Source organism: Vigna unguiculata, chromosome 5, assembly GCF_037176805.1.
Source record: "Vigna unguiculata cultivar grain cowpea cultivar isolate G323 ecotype 2 chromosome 5, ASM3717680v1, whole genome shotgun sequence".
In the NCBI taxonomy this organism is placed as follows: domain Eukaryota; kingdom Viridiplantae; phylum Streptophyta; class Magnoliopsida; order Fabales; family Fabaceae; genus Vigna; species Vigna unguiculata.
Window position 1 is genome coordinate 8,152,635 of NC_140796.1, and position 21,489 is coordinate 8,174,123.

The 21,489-nt window shown below is 32.6% G+C and overlaps 1 protein-coding gene across 2 annotated transcripts; it reads left to right on the forward strand.

Moving 5' to 3' along the window:
- Nucleotides 1-13,018: 13,018 nt before the first annotated feature.
- LOC114185504 (phospholipid-transporting ATPase 1-like) lies at nt 13,019-20,682 on the forward strand. Of its 2 annotated transcripts, none has more exons than XM_028073256.2 (8): nt 13,019-15,246; nt 15,745-16,090; nt 16,233-17,007; nt 17,189-17,312; nt 17,474-17,693; nt 18,105-18,563; nt 18,658-18,971; nt 19,223-20,276. In XM_028073256.2, the coding sequence occupies exons 1-7, from the start codon at nt 13,500-13,502 to the stop codon at nt 18,854-18,856; spliced, it is 3,870 nt and encodes a 1,289-aa protein (XP_027929057.1). In that variant the 5' UTR covers nt 13,019-13,499; the 3' UTR covers nt 18,857-18,971; nt 19,223-20,276. The 2 variants fall into 2 exon arrangements, with proteins under 2 accessions (XP_027929057.1, XP_085529661.1); XM_085673535.1 differs by lacking the exon at nt 19,223-20,276 and adding an exon at nt 20,305-20,682 and having other exon boundaries at nt 13,020-15,246.
- Nucleotides 20,683-21,489: the final 807 nt, after the last annotated feature.

Consider the following 21,489-nt stretch of genomic DNA (forward strand, 5'->3'; position numbering starts at 1 on the left):
TCGGGAGAAACAGTTAATTGACACTTTTATAATGTGTTGAATGTGATAATAATATTGGAGATAGAATTTTTAGGTCAATAACTAGAACTATTGTGCAATTCCACATTCTTAACAACAACACATTTTACTCATATTTTAAGGTAATAATGTGGTAAATTGAAGTGTTGGTTGACATATACAGAATAACTACAACATATCATTATCATTTTTGTTACCCTTTGGGATTTTTGGAGGTCATAGATGGAGCTCATGTACGAGTTAAGGTGTCAAGATCAAAGCCATTTGCTTTAGTGGAATAAAATATTATGTAATGCAAAATTAATTTCTGGCTCGTGCTTTTGATATGAAGTTCATATATGTTATAGTTAGGCGGAATGAATAACATTTTATTCAAAAATATTGAAGGTTATGTCTTGTGACCAGGGGCGGACTATAGTTATGACTAAGGGGGGCCACAACCACTCTTTTTTTTATATATATTTATATAATTTTAAATGTATTTTTTAAAAATTAAATTTTTTAATATATTTTAATATTTGATATTTTTTAAAAAATTATGCATTTATATCTATTTATAAAAAAATTTCTTTTTGTTGTTTATATTTATTTTTCAATCTTATCTTTTAAATGTTTTTTAAATAAAAATAATTATTTTATTAATATTATATTTTAAGTGATTATTTTCTTAATTTAAACAATTTTATTTTTATTTTTTAAAATTAATTATTATAAATAAAAGTTAAATATTATAAAACTATAAAAATTATTTATTTAATTTTATAATTATAATAATAACAATAATTATAGTTTTAGTTTTTTTATTATCATAAAAAAAACTTAAATACAATGTTTTTACTAATTTATATAAAAAAAATTGGAATTACTCTTTCAATTTTTATTTTTGTTCAAAAATATGAAGTTGGTCTTCCAGAATTTTTTAGTCTCAATTTAGTCCCAAGTTTTTAAAAAATGATGCAATTTGATTATTTTTCATTAAATTTCTTGAATTAGATCAATATTTTTTCATAAAAATTGAAGTTGTGAATAATGATGATTTGCTTTGTTGGTGTAGTTGACATAATCCTAGTGTCAATTTTGAAGAAAAATCTTTGTTCCACCACCTCAAGAAATTTAACAAAAAGGACCAAATTACATCAAGTTTAAAAAATTGATACCAAATTGAGACTAAAAAACACTAGAGAACCAACTTGATATTTTTGGTCGAAAAAATGAACCAAAAGAGTAATTCAACCAAAATTTTGACACCCTCAAAATATTGGTTGAAGATCTGCCACTGCTTGTGACATAGTTACAAAATTCCACTGAGTATATCTTTAATGTTTGTAGGAAATACTACTCTAGGAGTATTAAATTTATGTTAAAAGGACGAATAAATACATTATGTTAAGACATTAAATACTACCTTAAAGAGTATTCGCAAAAAGGTGCACAAAATCTATGAGAATTACTTAACCATCCTCGATCATTCTTCAGAATTATCATTGGAACTTTTGGTGTTTTGAAAAAAAGATTTTCCATTATAATTAGTGGAACTGAACCATATTATTGTTTAGAAATAATGAGGAGTATGGATTAAGCATGTTGTGTTTTTTCACAATTTTCTTTGGAGGAGAAAGGACAATGCTAGTAGATGAAGTGAATTGGAAGTTGATATGGAATAAGATATCGACATGTCTCTAAGTTTGTGAGGATGATTACAAGAAAAAAGCAAACCTAAGGGATATTATAACTTATCATATGTGAAAAGATTATTAAAGTAGTTAAAATTTTACAATAATAAAGCGCAGACTGTTCAAACATGCACAAAGACCTGTCTGATTGGTATAACAAATAGACAAAAGAATCTTAAAAATATAGATGCAAAATATGTGATTTGTTAGGTGGTTTAAGTGGAATCATGTAGCACGAATTCAAAAAATGCTTTGAATTCGAGAACCAATGGGATGAGTTGATCAAGATGTTATAATGATAGTCAATGGCGGATCTTCGGCCAATAATATGAGATGCCAAATTTTGGTTGAATTACCTTTTTAGTCTATTTTTTCGTCCAAAAATATAAAGTTTATCCTCTAGTTTTTTTTATCTCAATTTGGTCTCGATTTTTTAAAAATTGATGTAATTTGATCGTTTTTGTTTAATTTATTAAAGCGAAGCGATAATTTTTTTATCAAATTTGACCATAGAATTATGTCAATTAGACCAACAAAGGAAATCATCTTTATTCACAACTTTAATTTTGATGAAAAAACTTTTATCTGACTCAAGAAATTTAACAAAAAAAAGATTAAATTACATCATTTTTTTTAAAAATCGGGGCCAAATTGACACTAAAAAAAATTGGAGGACCAACTTAATATTTTTGAACAAAAATAAAAACCAAAAACATAATCCCAAAATTTATATACAAACTAATAAAAACATTATATTTACTTTTTTTTATGATAGTAAAAAATAATAAAATTATAATTATTGTTATTATTATAATTATAAAATTAAATATAAATAATTTTATAATTTTACTACAATTAATTTTCATTTATAATGATTAAATTTAAAAAATAATCAAATAAAAAGATGTTAAATTAAACAAATAATCATTTAAATAATATTAATAAAATAATTAATTTTATTTTAAAAAATATTTAAAAGATAAAATTAAAAAATAAATATGAAAAAAAAAATATTTTTCCTTGTATATAAATATAAATGTATAAAAAAATTTAATACCAAATACATAAAATATTACATTTTTAAAAGCATATTTAAAATTATATAAATATAAAAAAATTTGGGTGCCATAATCCGTTGCCACAACAATTGACCGGCCCTGATGGTTATCAATTGTTTATATGATACAACATGCATATCATAATTCATGATTTGTAAACAAATGATTAACCTTATTCAATACTATAATTTGATAAAATAGTTATGGAATGCTAATTATGTCATAAAACATTTAGTTTAAATTATACATGAGATTCAAAGAACAATTTTGTTACCTAAAATTGAGGATGAACCTTAATAATGAAGTTGAAAACACTTCATGAGACAAATATTTTCCCTCCCATTCGATGAAGTTATTCCCTCATCATCACCATTGAATTAATATAGTTATAACAATTTCAATTTCATACTTTACTAAAATCCTTATAATTTTTATAGCTATTATTATTTCACTAGCAATTTGTTTTTATTTATTTTACCATGTTGTTATTTTGAGTTTTTTTTTTTTCTGTTCGACTCCTTTCCGACATGCAACTTCATATTCATTTATGTACATTTATATCTCCACTTATGGTCTATCATTTCAAATGAAAAGAAAAAATAATACTCTAAGTAATAAATTATAGTCACACAATTTATTTTATTTTATTGTCATTTTGCTTTGTTTTAATGAAGACTTAAATGTTCACAACCATATCAATTATCGATCTTCAATACAAAAATTAAAAAAATAAATCCTCAATAAATGAATAATTATTCTCTGTCTTAATCTTAAATAGATGCAAAGATAAAAAGTATGTATGAATGTGAATACTTTAAAATTTATGGTGGCCAAATTTAAGACTATATTGTGTGGTGCTGGTAAGTGGAACTAGGTTAAGTACATATATGCACGGAGAAGACATTAAAAAAAATGGTTTAATAAATCAAAATAATTTCTTAATATATAGTAAATGACTTCAAGATGGTTAGTGATCACTTATTACGTACTGACGAATTTCTTAGTATAGAGTAAACGATTTCAAGATTGTCAATGCTTACTATATTGTGTGTATACTTTGTATTTGATTCATGACATAATTGGCACAAATAGAAGATATGCTTTGTTTTTAAAAGCTCTCTCATATATGTAGCAGCCATCTTCATGAGTGTTTAAGGACTTATTTCTAGCAATATGAAAAAAAGAAAATTCTTCATATATTACATAATTTTTTATTTATAAAAATATTTAATAATTTATATTTATATAATTTTTCTGTACACATGATTAATGTGATAAAAACTTTTACTCAAATAGTGAATTTAAAAAATATCTAATTAAAAGTTATCATATTATCATATAAAACTGATAAGTTCATGAGAACACTTGAATTATTTTCTCTGTATAATAAAACTAATCTAATAAATGCACCATTAATATTATATTTGTTCAGAATATTTATTTAATATTTTTTTATTTAAATTAATTTGTTTACAATATTTTTTAATTTCAGAATTGTTGTTTTTATAAAGGTAAAAATACATTTATTTGTTATTTAAATTTATATATATATATATATATATATATATATATATATATATTATGAATAAAAATAAAAAAGCTATTCTATATAACAAATCTTTCGCATCTTTTATATTTTTATAATCTTTAAAAGTATATTGTTTTTAAAGTTATAAACTTGTAGAGGAGTAAATTATGGAAAGTTGTGTATGATACTTGCAAATTATACCATAACTCAAATAAAAATACAAGAGAAAAAAAAAACATAGAATTACATATTATCTACACATAAAGTCAAAGTCATGTTTGTTTGTCGGTACAAATGATTATGATAAAAAATTAAGGCCGAACATAGTTTATGAAATTATACTGAACTATGGATTATCTACACTATTATATACTAAAGAAATTGAACTTTATTAACAAAAATTGGATTGGACCATTTTTGTAGTTCAGTATAAAAAACCTAAACTTTTATAGTTATAGTTCAGTTAACTCTTGAACTGTAAAAACGTTGCAATCATATCCTTGTTAAACGCTCCGATCAATGTCAATGTTTTTTTTAATTCGTTTGGCCAATGTATAAGATGATTTTATTGTGTAGTGTGAATTTATTTTTTATGTCCGTGTTATGGATTTTGTTAAGCAGTATCTTGTTTATTATTTATTTTTTATGATGATTTCATTTTTATTGCTCTTTGTATTAATATAGCGTTGTGGTTAAAATTAATTATGATTAGGTTTAATCCAAAATTTAATATATCATACAATTTAATTGTGATGTATATTAGATTTTTATTATACGATATTTACCATTTTTTATTTTATAATCTTTGAATGCACTAAATTTGTGATTATTCCTTGAAATTGGATTACAATTACTAAAATAATTGTTAAGGTAGAACTATGTTATATATATTCTAAATAAATGGCATTTTGTTTCGCAATTAAACTTTTAAGTTACTTTAATGTGATGGAAAACTTTTAAGTTTATCATATAAGTAAATATTTTTTATGATTGATAAAAAAAAACCACTAACACCGAAGAATATGATTGATTATAGCGTTTTGCATAATGAAAAATTCAAGATAATGTAAAATACGTGAAAACGGTTCAATTTTACAATGAAAGATATGATTGTATCATTTTACAATTCTAAGAGTTAACTGAACTGTAATTACATAATTTCAGTTTTTTTAACTAAACTTAAAAATGGTTCAGTTCACTTTTTGTTAAAAAAGTTCAGTTTTGTTTAGTATATAATAATATGGATAATGTATAGTTCAGTATAGTCTCATAAATTATGCCCAATCCTAATCAAAATCATGACCTTAAAGTCAATCACAAAAATTGTCATAAAGTCATGTTTGTTTGTCAGTGTATCACAAATGATCATGACCAAAATTTTGACTCTAAAGTCAACCACAAAAATTTGGGATTATTTAAAAAAAGAATGTGAAGAAAATAAGAAGATTCGAGACATGAAAATACTAAATTTGATAGGACAATTTGAGTTGCAAAGGATGAAAAAATTTATGGCAATTAAGAAATATTTAAAGAAATTGTTAGGTATTGTTAGAAAGATAAAATTATTGGGAAAAAAGATTTTTAATTCCATACTTGTTGAGAAAATTCTGATAATAGTGTCAGAGAGATACAAAATATCTATTACTTTGTTGAAAACATAAAAGAGTTGTCTACACTTACTTTAGTTGAAGTAATACATATCTTGCAAGCACAAGAGCGAGGAACAGTGAGAGAAGATCATGCAGTTGAAGGTATTTTACTTTAGTGGTGGACCTATATGTAGTTAAGCGTGGGCAAGCGCCCCCTGATTTTTTTAAAATTATTACCAAATATATGAAAAAAAGAAATAAATGTTGTCCCCATTAATTTTGTTTCTCTTAATTCTTTACTTTTACTATAAAAGGTTGTTTGAGTGAGACCCAAATAATTTCTAATTGTCTCCACTGACTTAGGGTCTTAGATCCGCCATTACTTTACTTCATAGTGACAACCTTCAAAATCAAGAATAAAAAAGGAACAAATAAAACCAAATCAACAACATAAATTTTCCATCTTGTCCCTATTATAAGAAAAATAATCACCAACACAACAAGTGTTTGGTGGATGCTAGATACAAAATACCATAAATTTGGTCAATTGGGAGATGTAAAAGAAAAATGTGAAACATCCCAAATGTTGAGCTGATGAAAATAACATGTCTTGAAAAGTCACACATCGTCTATGATAACCTAGGGGTAGATGTTAGTGACTATATAATGTGCTCTAAGTCCATGATGTTAAAGTGATTCTCAGGGGTTTTTCCCCAACAGTGGTATCAGAGTCCGATTCGTGTGGTGATCAGCTAAGACGAGGCGTTGAGACCCTGTATCAAAAGTCTTCCTGACAGTGGGAGGATCGCATGAGGTAATCCTACCCGTACTTGTTTCCTGGTAAGTTCTATTTTCGAGGACAAAAATCTTTAATTGTGTGTTGCCATAAAATATTGCATGATTCTCACTTTGTTCTGCATTATTTTATTGGGGTTTCTGGATTTTTCCCAGAAACCGCCTGGCGGCTCACTGCCGCCAAGCGACACATTAGATGTTGGTTTTGTTCTTGGTTTTGGTATGAACCGCCTGGCGGCGATGAGCATCTGCCAGGCGGCGCGACACTGTTCGTGTTTTTTTCTTGGCTTGCGTTTTGTGCAAGGGTCATTGGGACTTTTGATTGTGATCTTGTGTATGATGATGCTGAATTGGGGTTCTGATGGTGCTGTGGGAATACTCTGTATGATTAATCACGGATAAAGGTGGGGTTTTGGAAGGGTAGAATCTGAATTTGAATTGTTATGGCTCATGGTATGTGCGAGTTAGAGAAAATAATGTCATAGGACGTTGGGTTGGTAAATCATGTGTGAATTATTATGTTGTATTGAATTTGGAGTCTGAATCGAGTTTTGGACATCTTGGGCATATCGCGGGTACAACAACCTGGGGGTTTCCTGAGTTCTGATGTACCACCTGGCGGTACTCAGCTTGCCGCCAAGCGATGACGGGAATAGTGGCACAATGTTGTATTGATTTTGGTTGGTTATGAGGGAAAAGGCTGTGAGTGGTATTAGAGATTAAATGATGACACGGGAAGAGATAATATACTTATGGGAAGTGAGTATGTGAATGGTAATAGGTTGGAAAGTATGACTATGTTATGGTGTGTTGGAAGGAATGTTAAGGAAAGAAAGGGAGAATGATAATTCTAAATAAAAGTTTCAGGTTATAGAATCCTAGTTCTTTGCTTACGTGTTTTTGATAATTGTTGATAACAATTTATGGACTTTAGGTGTCATTCGTGGCTCATATGCATAGAGGGGTGATATGTGGTTATGCTATATTGGGTGTGGTAAGTAGGAATAAGTTAATAATATCTATTGGTAGAATTTGATTGGTACTAAGTGGATGAAAAATGTCAATTCAGATGGTCATCCATGTGGAATTCTATGAAAGGTACTTAAGACTATTGGAAGGAAGGTTTATTCATTACAGTGCATAATGTTTGAAATGTCTGACTTAAGGTAGTGGATTGTTGGTTATTACCATAGGATGGATGTAATTACTATACTATGATAAAGCCCTTGGCAACTTAGAAACCTTGAAGGGATGGGTTTACAATTGTAAATTATAGGTGAATGAACATATAAGAGTTGCAGACTACCCATAATGTAACCTTGATAGATAAGTGTTTATTTGAATCTGTGGGAGTGAGGTGTACTGCATGTCAGACCAGCTGAGGTGCTAAAACTAGTAGATGTCTGCTACTAATATGGCACCTGGCGGCACTGGTGGGTGCGCCAGGAGATGAGGGTACCAGGGAAGAGTTATTGTCTCGCGCGTGCCTGGCGACAGGGTGTGGTCTTCCAGGCGATGGACACCACAACAGTGGGTCAGTAAGGGGCTGGTGCCTGGCGGTCTGGGCAGATTTTGCCTGGCGACGCTTGGGGCTGCGCCAGGCGATAACGCTACAGATCGTGATTTTGTGTGTGTGGCGTTTAAGCAGTGATGCTATACTTGGATCGGGAGATGTTTTGTCATGAACGGGTAGGTTCATGGATGGTGGTTAACATGTGATGATATGAGCAGGGAGGTTCATATCCAGTTACTCTCGCGTGGAGATACGAGTGAGGTAGGTTCGTATGTTCCGTGCTCACGCTTGAGAGATGTTGCGTGCGAGGAGGTACGTGGCTGGTGGATCACATGTGTTGAACTACAGGCGGGTAGGTTCGTAGAGCAGGACTACGAGCGAGGAGGTTCGTAGAGCAAGACTACGAGCGGGGAGGTTTGTAGAGGCAGGACCACGAGCAGATAGGTTCGTGTGAGCATCATATTCTTGAGTCCAAGGCTAACCAATTGTGTGATTTGAAGGCTAAAAAGCCTTAGGGTTTAAGGTCTTAGCCAATAACTAATTAGGAAGAATAAGATAGGTGTATTAAATAACTTTTGTTATTGTATATTTTATTGTGTTTGACGATGATCGTGTGATTCGTTACACAGGAGCAGAGGATGATACAGGTGATGCTGAGGATGCTCAGATGACGAAGTGAGGGCTAGCTGGGATTAGAGTTAGGGATTTTGCTATACTATCATTTATGTTATTGAATTTTGGAACTTGTAATACTTTTGTTATTACTATTTTATAAATTTTGGCGCGTGTTTACACATTTTAAATTTTCCCGCGTTTGGGAACAATAATATTGCGACTTTTGAGATTCACCTTTCTATATTTAATTATTTAATTAAGTAATATTTTTTAGGGATGTTACATGAGATAAGCGTGTCCCGTTTAGAAGAACGACGGTACAAAAAAGGGGCACTCGGTAGTTAGCTCCAAAGGGATGACAGTGGGTCAGGTAAGGGGAAGTACCAATGTAAAGGGACTCACTTGATAGGGAGATTGTTGGGAATCCAAGTGCGAGTCTAAGTCCCACATTGAATAAAAATGAGAAAATTGAGCATCATATAAGGATGAAGACCCATAAACCCACTACCTTAAGGTTTTGGGTTAAGAGTGTTGTCAATCCCTTATGTGTGGGTTAGGCTCATGCTCATTGGTGTTGTATCTCCTTGGTGATCCTCTCTCGAAAGACCTAACAATGGTATCAAGAGCTATGGTTCGATAGGATTTTTTCTTAGTATGCTCTATGGTTGCAACTTAGTATAATCTTCCACATCATAAAGAATAATTCCTTGTTGTTGGAAAATCATCCTTCTTTGCTGAAGTTGCAATGAGAAATTTGATGGAATGATCATTGTTAGCATTGTGTTGACGTTGTGAATCTACAACTGGGTTTGTGGAGGTGCAAGGACTGTGAGTCGTGCTGGATCTGTAGTCGAGTTTGTGTGTGGCGAGATGCTCCTGGGTCTGTGGAGGTGTTTCATTTTACGCATGGTGGAAGTTTGATATTTAGTGACATAGTTTCGAGCGGTGCTTTGTTGGCGATAGGATGTCGTGATGCCATGGTGGTGTTATGTCGACGGGTAATGCGTCTCCGGCAAGGGAGCCAACTGACATGGCGACTACGAAGTGCGGGCGTTTGATCTATGTTTTTTCGCAATGTCCGATGGTTTTGCGTTGTGGGTTGCAGTATGGTTCTGACGAAGGGTGTATGGTGTTTATGCACGAAGATTGGCTAATATTTATGCAAGGTGTGTGGTGATTATACATGGGCATTGGTTAACATTGATGCAAGGTGCATAGACATTCTTGGGATGACTTAATTCGAAGTGGAAATTCTTGGGATGGTTTGATTCCAAGTGAAAATTCTTGTGATGGTTTGATTCCAAGTGGATATTCTTGGGATGGTTTGATTCCAAGTGGAAATTATTGGGATGGTTTGATTCCAAGTGAAAAATATTTGAATGGTTTGATTCTGAGTGGAAATTCTTGGGATAATTTGATTCCAAGTTGAAATTTTTAGGCTAGTTTGATTTCAAGTGAAAATTTTTGGGATAGTTTAATTCCAAGTGGAAATTCTCTGGAAGATTAAATTCCAACTGATACTCTTTATGGTGGAGTATGATGGTTGGTAAAGGTAATGAAGATATGTTTATTTAATCATGGTAAAGAATGTTGGGCCGGTGAAAATAACATGTCTTGAAAAGTCTCACATCGGCTAGGATAACCTATGGACCTAGGGGTGAATGTTAGTGACTATATAATGGGCTCTAAGTTCACAATGTTCCTTGTCCTGAGTCAAAGACACTTCAAGCTTGTATTTAACTCTTCTTATTCTTATTTTTTATACTCTTGTATTGTAATATGAAAGTTGTGAGGTTTGGGTTAAATTATGGTTTTGGAGAGTGTGAGTGTACTCGGGGTCAAAGGGCATGAGAGAGTTGTCTATATGTTTCCTTGTGTTTGTTTTATTTATTTATTAATAAAGTGGTTTTCGGGAGTTTTTCCCAACACCAAAGAATATATCAAGACTACAGAGGACAAAAAAAAAAAAAGAAAAGTTGTTTTTTGTAATCTCATGTGTTACAACCAACAAATATAAAAGAAACAAAAAAGTTGACTTGTAATAATGGTTTTACAAACCACATGACTCAATAACTTTTCAAAGGGCTCAACAAATCATACATTTCTAAAATAAGAATCGGGAACAAATAGCGACTTCTAGTGAAGGATACAAGAACAATTGCAATTAAAACTCAATCAGGTGTCAAATCACATATTTATATCTTACATGATCTTTATATTACTCAATATTTGTTTAAGTGTTTCTCTAACTCTTAGAAAAAGGTTGTAAGGTATCAAACCACACAACTCATGATCGACAACTTTTCAAAGGTCTCAACAAAACATATATTTCTAAAATAAGAATCAAGTACAAATAGCAACTTATAGTGAAGGATACAAGAACAATTACAATTAAAATTTAATCAGGTGTCAAATCGTATTTTGATATCTTATATGATCTTGATATTACTCAAACTTTGTTTAAATGTTTCTCAAACTCTTAGAAAAAGGTTGTAAGGTGTCATTTAAAAACAAAGTTATGTGGTTAAATATACAAACAACTACAAAGTATTCAAATTTCTTACGAAAGACACAAAAGTTGCTAAAAATTTGATGAAAAAATTGTTGGTTACAAACGAAGAAGATATAAAAGAAATATCAAAATCAGAAGAAGACAAAATTATCTTAATGAAATTTGATGTTAAAGAGGAGAAAGTAAATATAGAACAACATTCTTACATCCATCAAAGGTTTAATATCATTACCATAGAATCAAGTGAAGTATAACATTCATCTTACAAACTAATATTGTGAAAATAAGTTAGACATAAACTCATGATATTGCATATTAAGGCAAGAGTTTGACAAAATTTAATGTTTTAGATCATAATAATAAAATAATCACACATTACTATAAATATAAGACATAAATCTTATAAAATCTTTCCATTAAAATGTACTAAAATGGTGACAAATTTCAAATCATCAATAAAAAATTTATCAAATAGCAAAGAGACCAAAATAATTAGTCATTATCTATAACTATATATAAAGGGGATTCTCTCTTTTGTGTCCACATTTCATAATTCCAACTTTACCCTTTATAATTTAATTATTTATTAAATTTTTAAAAATTAACGGTTACTTTTACAAGTTTTTATAAAATTATTTACTTATCTCCTTTTTCTTTTTTTCTCTTACTATTCATCAACAGTTATTTTTCTCTTATTTTCTCCGTACATTTTATTTTATTTTTTATAAATATACTTTTATTTTGTTTATTAAATTAATAACATTACAATATCATCAATTATTAATATAATTCAAAAAATGCGTACACAGGCGCTATCGCGCCTGTGTTTACACTAGTATTAACTAAATTAAATACTATTTTATAAACTAAAAAATATTAATATGTAAAATAGTCTTTTTTATGAAATTAAAACTATATTTGATTTGTGAATTAGAAATTAAACTGATCTTTAACATTAACTAAGAAAGTTTTAGAATCAAATATTATAAATTAATTTAGACTCTAATTCACAAATCATTTATAATTTTTTTTCTTTTAAATACAAATAATTCTCAACTTATAAAATTATATCTAAATTATTTAATATTATGATTATTTTTTTTGTCTTTAAAACTAAAATTAATTATTGTTTAATAATTTTATTGTAATATATAACCATAAAAATAAAAAAATTATTTATTTAAAAATATATATTTATGAAAAAATGTTGTGATAAATGAAGCTCACAAAAATTAAATTAGAATATAATAAAATAATCTTTCAAATTGAGATCAACTTAATCATTTTAATTAAATATTTTAAAAAATAGTCAACCACAAAATAATAATATTCTCAATAAAAAATACACTAAGCAATTTCTTTTAATTCTATTTTTAATGTCTAAAAGTTGGGATAACTTATTTTTTTGTTTTATAAATTGTAAAAGGTACAGTCAATTTTAGTCCTTAAATGCAAAAAGAAAACACAAAATATTTATATAAATAGTTCATCAAATTTAATAAGAACTAAAATTATATATATATTTTAAGTGAATATGAGATTATTAAATATAATATATATAACTTTAATTTATTTTATTTGAAAAGGAAGGGAAGACAATGGATAGTAATGGCATTCATTGGATGGTGGTGGCCCGAGGAAGAGAAGAAACGCGAAAGAGAAAGAAGAAAGGAAGTAAGGGAAAAGCAAAGCATTGGATTGGTATTCTATTGCTATTGCTTATTACTGTTGTTATTGCTATTGGTGGTTCACCGTTCCTCTCTCTCTCTTTCTCTCTCTCTCTCTCTCTCTCTCTCTCTCTCTCTCTCTTTTCTGCCATCTCCAACTCTGATGCACCTTCCATCTCTCACTTTCACCCTAATCCAAATCTTAATCCTGGATCGCTTCTCTTTTCTCCCAACCACATTTCCCTGTCACTACCAATTCTCACATTCTAGGGTTACCGCGCCCTCCCAATCAACCCATTTCTCAACTTTACTCATCACTTTCTAATAATCTAATCCAATTCCGCCCTCAATTTTCGCTTAATTCACCAGCTAGGTTATTTATTTATTATTGTTTGTGTTAGTGGAGAATAACTTCTGCTGATTCCCAACTCTCAGATCTCGTTACTTGCACATGGATTGGGGTTTAACTATCCCTTCCGCCGCGCTCGATTTGGTTAGCTGTATTGATGCAATGCGGCTGGAGAAGTATTCATGAGTTCTGATGAGTCCTTGCTATTGGAATCGGATCCGCGTCCTGTGATTGTTCACCGCCGCGGGAAATCGGGTTCCCGGACCTACCTCTATGGCCATGGTTCCTTCTCGTCTTCGGTGTTCGAGGCGGCTATTGCTGACATCAGCGATTTGGACGTGAAGGAGCGAAACAAGGAGGTTTTGCCTAGCGATAGCAGCTTCCACACTGCGTCGTTTAGTAACAGTAACAGCTCTGATAAGTGTGCTGTTGAGTCGAAGTTCCCCTGGCAGTTTCCCTTGGAATGCCCCACGCGCGAGAGGAGGCGCTCGGCATCGTGGGGTGCAATGGAACTGCATGGTGCTGATAACCGGAGTGTGCCGTTTGAGATATCCGGAGCTTCGTCTCATGTGCAGGATAGGTTGAATAGTAAATCGCAGAGGATTAGGCACAAGAGTGTGCAGTTTGATGATCCTGCTTTTCAGGAGGATGGTGCCAGGTTGATCTATATTAATGATCCCAGGAAGACCAACGACAAGTATGAGTTCACTGGGAATGAGATCCGAACTAGTAGATACACCTTTGTTACCTTTTTGCCCAAGAATCTTTTCATTCAGTTTCATAGGGTTGCGTATCTGTATTTCCTTGCTATTGCAGCGCTCAATCAACTTCCTCCACTGGCTGTGTTTGGGAGGACTGTGTCTCTTTTCCCTCTGTTGTTTGTGCTTTGTGTCACGGCTATCAAGGATGGCTATGAGGATTGGCGGCGGCACAGGTCAGATCGCAATGAAAACAACCGGGAGTCTCTGGTGCTTCAGTCCGGTGATTTCCGATCGAAGAAATGGAAAAAAATACAAGCCGGGGAGGTTGTTAAGATCTTTGCTGATGAGACAATTCCGGCTGATATGGTCTTGTTGGGGACGAGTGATCAAAGTGGGCTTGCCTATATTCAGACCATGAATTTGGATGGAGAGTCAAATTTGAAGACAAGGTATGCTAGGCAGGAAACAGCTTCGGTGGTTACTTCGGAATCTTGTGATGTTTTTGGGGTAATTAGGTGTGAGCAACCGAACCGAAATATTTATGAGTTCACTGCCAACATGGAGTTCAATGGACTTAAGTTTTCCCTTAGCCAGTCAAACATTGTTCTGCGTGGCTGCCAGCTTAAGAACACGGATTGGATAATTGGTGTTGTAGTTTATGCAGGACAGGAAACAAAAGCAATGCTGAACAGTGCAGCTTCTCCTTCCAAGCGAAGCAGACTTGAAAGTTATATGAACAGGGAAACCCTTTGGTTGTCTGTTTTTCTTTTTATCATGTGTTTGGTTGTAGCCCTTGGGATGTGTCTTTGGCTGGTACGCCACAATAACCAGCTGGATACCTTGCCTTACTACAGAAAAAGATACTTCACCAACGGACCCGATAATGGAAAGAAATACAAGTATTATGGGATTCCGATGGAAGCATTTTTCTCCTTCTTGAGTTCTGTTATAGTGTTTCAGATAATGATACCAATATCTCTTTACATCACAATGGAGTTGGTTCGATTGGGTCAGTCATACTTTATGATTGAAGACAGGGATATGTATGATGCCAGCTCTGCGTCAAGGTTTCAGTGTAGATCATTAAATATAAACGAAGATTTGGGTCAAATACGCTATATATTTTCGGACAAGACTGGAACACTCACAGAAAACAAAATGGAATTCAGGAGGGCCAGCGTACATGGGAAGAATTATGGGAGCTCCTTGCATGTGGTCGATGATACAGGTATTCAGTGTCTTCTTGAGATTAACAGAAAGTGTTGATTTCTTGTGAAAGTCTGAGAAATGCACCAGATAGTTATGAATTTGGATTGCCTTTTCATGATAATGATTGTTTTGCTGACATGAGTATTGGTGCCAACGTAACATCTGCGCTTTGTCTGCTATTTTTCATTCAATTAATTATAGATGATTCTGGGATAGACCTTGCAAAAGTGCTCTGTGAATATATAAATCTCTGTAATTATTGTACCAGGAGAAGAGCTTACTTACTATGAGTTAGATGATATTTTTCTATTCATTGTTCAATTTCTTCTGACTGGTTTGCGAATTTGATGAAATGGATTTGTCTGTAACTTAGGATTCAATCATATATCTTGAATTCCTGATCTAATGTAGACGCTGTCATATGTCTGAGTTCTCATCAGAAGTCATCTGTAAGCTTATGATGAATTGACAAAATGCTGGTGCATGTATCACAAAACTCTTTTTCTTTTGACTGCAGCTGCGGATGTTACTCCTAAACGCAGATGGAAGCTGAAATCTGAAACTGTAGTGGATTCTGAACTGATGATGATGTTGCGGGGAAACTCCAATGGAGAAGAAAGAGTTTCTGGTCATGAGTTTTTTCTTACGCTGGCTGCTTGTAACACTGTAATCCCTATACTTGGTGATGGTGGATTTTCCAGTCATGGAACAAATGAATTAAAAGATGATATTAGATGCATTAATTATCAAGGAGAATCTCCTGATGAACAAGCTCTAGTTTCTGCAGCCTCTGCATATGGATATACTCTTTTTGAACGTACATCAGGACATATAGTTATTGACGTCAACGGTGAGAAACTCAGGTAGATGGTAACTTCTTTTTGGTGGGGGACTATTTGTTTTACTTTGTTTTGACTATGTTTCAAATATATAATTACTAAAACTGTGTTATGTAATTGAATAGCCTAAATATTTCAATAACATAATTATCTCTGTGATATACAGATTGGACGTATTGGGTCTGCATGAGTTTGATAGTGTGCGAAAGAGAATGTCTGTTGTTATTCGGTTTCCTGACAATTCGGTAAAGGTGTTAGTCAAAGGGGCTGATACTTCCATGTTTAGCATTTTGGAAAATGGCAGTGAGAGTAACAATAACATATTGCACACAACTCATAGCCATTTAAACGAGTATTCTTCACAAGGTTTGCGCACTCTTGTTATTGGCTCCAGAGATCTTTCTGATGCTGAACTTGAGGAGTGGCAAAGCCATTATGAAGAGGCAAGCACTTCGTTGACTGACAGAGCTACTAAACTAAGGCAAACAGCAGCTCTTATAGAAAGCAATTTAAAGTTACTTGGAGCAACTGGAATTGAGGACAAGCTACAGGAGGGAGTACCAGAAGCCATTGAGGCTCTTCGGCAAGCTGGAATCAAGGTCTGGGTTCTTACTGGTGATAAACAAGAGACAGCAATTTCAATTGGTCTTTCCTGCAAACTTCTTAGTGGAGATATGCAGCAGATTATTATAAATGGCACTTCAGAGGTTGAATGTAGAAATCTTCTGGCTGATGCTAAAGCCAAATATGGTGTGAAATCTTCAAGTGGAGGTCGTCGGAGTTCGAAACACAAAACCAATGCTGGACTTGGTGACCTTGATATTCCCAATGGTTTCCCCAAATGGAATCCTGGAAAGGAAGAGGGCACTATTGCTCCTTTAGCTCTTATAATTGATGGCAACAGTTTGGTTTATATTTTGGAGAAGGAACTTGAGTCAGAGGTAAAATTGTCCTTCCTCATTTTAACGTTTTTTGAAATATTAATACTTATTGATCATCTAAAACTTACTTTTTCTCTGTGTTGTTCTATTTTTGTAGATTAATATACCACTGCTTTTGATGGAAGTTGTTAAATAAAATTTTAAGGGTAAATATTGACTGATTTCCTATTTCCTTTAACAGCTTTTCGACCTGGCAACTTCCTGCAAGGTTGTGCTTTGCTGTCGTGTTGCACCCTTGCAAAAGGCAGGAATTGTTGATCTGATCAAGAGCCGGACAGATGATATGACACTGGCTATAGGCGATGGTAAGTTCTTTATAATTTTATGTAATGGCAGTTAATGTTTTGGTTTTTCTTGGGGAGCCTGGTTGCTAGGTCACCAGGCTTCGCTAGTGTTGCCAGGTGGATTGTAATATGACTTGATATAATATGAGCTAAATCTTTTTCGTTCTGATTACTTTTGACAGGGGCCAATGACGTGTCAATGATCCAAATGGCTGATGTTGGTGTAGGAATATGTGGACAGGAAGGGCGCCAAGCAGTGATGGCTTCAGATTTTGCAATGGGACAGTTTCAGTTTTTAAAAAAATTACTTCTGGTTCATGGCCACTGGAATTATCAGCGTGTTGGCTATTTAGTTCTGTACAACTTCTACCGCAATGCTGTCTTTGTGTTGATGTTATTTTGGTATGTATGGTTACTCGTGTTTGTATAAGTTGGCCACTCTTAACTTCTTTCTTTCAATATCCCTGATATTGCTGAATTTGGACAAGCTTGAATTAGAAACATGTGATTTTCAATATTTATTCCCTCTGCTGATGATATTAATAGGCTTTGTGCAGATAATTGGCCAAAGGATTTTTCTATATTTAGATTTTAATTTATGTTTATACAACTCTATCTTATGATATTGTGATGCCAACGTGTATGGAGATATATTTCTTCTCTCTGTTTTGCTATCCTTGTTAATATGTGTAATATGCAGGGTGTACCATAAATTATGGGTTCAAAGATAAAAGTTACATTATTTTAATGATACTTCCATGTTTTTATGAGATTGTAAACATTCTGATGTATTAATGTCTTTCCATGTCTTAGGTATATATTATGCACGGCTTTTTCTACAACTTCTGCGTTGACAGATTGGAGTAGTGTTTTCTATTCTGTGATATACACATCTGTTCCTACTATTATTGTTGGTATTCAGGATAAGGACTTGAGTCATAGGACACTCTTGCAGTATCCTAAGCTGTATGGTTCAGGTCACAGGCAAGAAGCGTACAATATGCAACTATTTTGGATCACTATGATTGATACAGTATGGCAGAGCCTTGTTCTTTTCTACATCCCATTGTTCACCTATAAGGACAGTTCAATTGACATATGGAGCATGGGCAGTTTGTGGACAATTGCAGTTGTTATCCTTGTAAATGTGCACCTCGGTATGGACATTAACCGTTGGGTATTAATCACTCATGTTGCGATCTGGGGTTCGATAATCATTACGTATGGTTGCATGGTGATATTGGATTCTATACCTGTCTTTCCCAATTACTGGTTAGTTACATAATTATTATGTATTATGTATTATTGACCTTGCATTACTGTTGGTTATAAGATATAACTAACTAATCCCTTGAAAACATTGCAGGACTATTTATCATCTGGCAAGGTCCCCTACATATTGGATAACAATTTTGCTTATAATTATTGTGGCATTGCTCCCTCGCTTTATTTGTAAAGTTGTCTATCAAATTTTTTGGCCTTCGGACATCCAGATAGCCAGGGAAGCTGATTTAATGAGAAAACGACATGCTACTTTGCGGCCAAGGCTTCATGTTTCCAGTTAACTTGTGTTACTGTCCCGTGTCTTGTAGAAATTACAGAAATCTCAATTGAAGTGGCTTCCCTTGTATTTGTCCATCACAATGCTTTCTTGTGGCAGTTGGTTGCATAATTTACTAGGTATGGACATGCTTTCTCTGTTTTTCTGTTCTTATTTGCTGTTATTATTGTTATTGTTATCATCACAATGATGATGATTTTCATTTTTCTAATATTATTTTCAGCATACTAGTTTTGTCAGGTTTGATGGTTGTCATTATCCAAGAATAAATTCATTTTAGATTGCAAATTGACCAACACATGTTCATATTATCCTGTCTGAAGTTTAGAAGACATCCCTTTTTTCATTAAAGTGGTAATTTGTGAACCAGGATAGATCCAGAAATTGCCTAAGGAATGGTAGAAGGCTTAGACATGCATAATATTCTAGAATTATAGCACAAGGATGGTACTTGGTTGAATAATGAAGTACCACTTCTGCTCTGCTGCGTTCACCCTCCTTCCTCATTTGTTCGTACGGAGTGTGTGTGGATTCTAGGCATAGTCTACTCTTTGTATGTGGAACGGAAAGAGTAATGTTTAACACATAGAAAAGTGGAGATGAATAGGAATTTATTTAAATTTGGGTTTCTTAAAGAAGCAAATTCGTTTATCTTAGAAACTAATTGGTTTTATTAAAGTTTGTGCTACTGTTTCAGTGCTTCTTTTCTTAGAATGATCAACAGACACGTGAAATAGATAAAGTCTTGTTAAACATGAAGACGGAAAATTGTTTTTTTAAAGAGTTGCATGGCGCAAACATAAGTTAAGCAACTCTTCCGACTGTTACAACTGTTGCAACGTGTCCCTCAACTGATATAGATGAATCTGTCTTTGTAATTGTCTGTATTCATACTTTTGTTAATATAGACGACTATAGATTTTGGTGATAAATAATGGAGGTCTTCCCCCAAACGCATCTTGCATCTTTTAATGTAGTAAGTTGTGAATAACGGACTAAATGTCTTTTGGCGTCTACAAAGTACTACTAGCATAATTTGCTGGTTCCGAAACAAGGATCTTTTGTATAATCACTGAGCCTCATTTGTTCAAGGATGGATTTTGTTGGATCATGGATGCCTTGTCAGCGTACATATATATCATTTTTTTTTCTTGCGAGTGGTTGTAGATTTTTAAGGAAATCCACATTCAAAGATTTTTACAGGTTAAGTTTTGTAACAGGCAACTAAACTGATTTGATCATGATTCTGTCACAAGTTTGTCTTTCACAATATCTTCATGTCATACAGGTTTTTCTTTTGTGGTTTTAAAAGCAGTATGTGTCATTGTTTGTATTGTGCTTACACTTCCTACATGATTAAAATTTCTCTACCACAGAAGTAAAGATGATTTTTGTTCTGGCATGTTCAAATTTGTTGTGCCAGTCGTGATTATTGTGGTGTATATTTTCCAGATGAAAGATGAAGCAGAGTGGTGTGGTGTAAGACAAATGCTGGGCATCTAAAATAGTAACAGATTATGTGGTTGGTTGGGAAGCACAAGGCCAAGGTTGGCATATAGCTTGCCTGGTTTTTCAAATGCCTCGGGTCAGGACAGGAAGGTACATAGATGGAAGTTGGAGGTATCTGAATCATCAACGATTTGATGTGGATGGAATTTTAGTGGCGACTTGTTAATAATGATCCACGACCTATAGAAAATAGTGTGGGAGAGAATAGAGTGTAACTAAGTGTACTATAGTTCTGTAAAAATCAGGCTTCAAAACGTCCTTCAAAAGGATAATCTCTCAGGAAAGGGCATAATGGAAAGAAAGAAAAGGTAATTTTTACAATCTCTGCATCTTACACTCTGCTGTCTTATGTTTCCTAGTTCCATTTAATTGCTACGATTAAGGATGCTCTTTTTTTGGCGGGAAGAAGATGCATCTGTGGCTGAAATTAATATTTAATTTATTTTTAGGAAATTAATAAGTAGAAAAAAATATTTTACGTTGAATATTGAATTTAATGATTTTTTTTTTTTTTTACTTTCGAGTATTTTATTAACTATTATCTCAAGAACAATAGTTCATAAAATGGATTAGGAAGATCCTTTAGGTGTGTGTGGTGGAAGTCTAGGTACTGTGGAAGTTCTTGGAGGTTGGAGCTTTTCCTCGGAAGTGAATTAGCGTGAATCTTTAATTTTATTTAGAACTATAAAGCTACATTTTATTTAGAACAATAATGTAGCAAAAAGAATAAACACGAGGCAAAGATAACAAAAGCCATGGACATAAGAGAAGAATAAAACTCTTCATTTTTTATTATATTTCAATGATGGTGGTGCTGAAGAGTAATTTCTCTTGGGCAATTAGATTCAAAGAAAAATAAAGTATAAAACTGACAAATAACTCTTTTAAAACTATTATCAGAATAATTTTACTCGCTCTTATATGTGAGCGAATTGTGAAGACATAATCCATTCTCCTTCTATTAGTTCAAATTTTTGGTGTAGTTTTCTAAATAAATAAAGTGAATTTACTCAATTTGTAGGGTGTTTATTTTCTTTTTCTTTTTCTTTTTCATTACACTTTGCATTCTCATTCGTGGTAAGAACACCTCGTGTGTTCCTTTTTGGATTCTTCAATTTTTTTTCTTTG

Excerpts from the sequence above, each read along its gene's own strand:
- LOC114185504 (XM_028073256.2), top strand. The coding sequence starts at position 13,500 with ATGAGTTCTGATGAGTCCTTGCTATTGGAATCGGATCCGCGTCCTGTG. Across the intron at positions 16,091-16,232 it reads GTCAACGGTGAGAAACTCAG|ATTGGACGTATTGGGTCTGC; the intron begins GTAGATGGTAAC and ends TGTGATATACAG. Across the intron at positions 17,313-17,473 it reads GACACTGGCTATAGGCGATG|GGGCCAATGACGTGTCAATG; the intron begins GTAAGTTCTTTA and ends TACTTTTGACAG.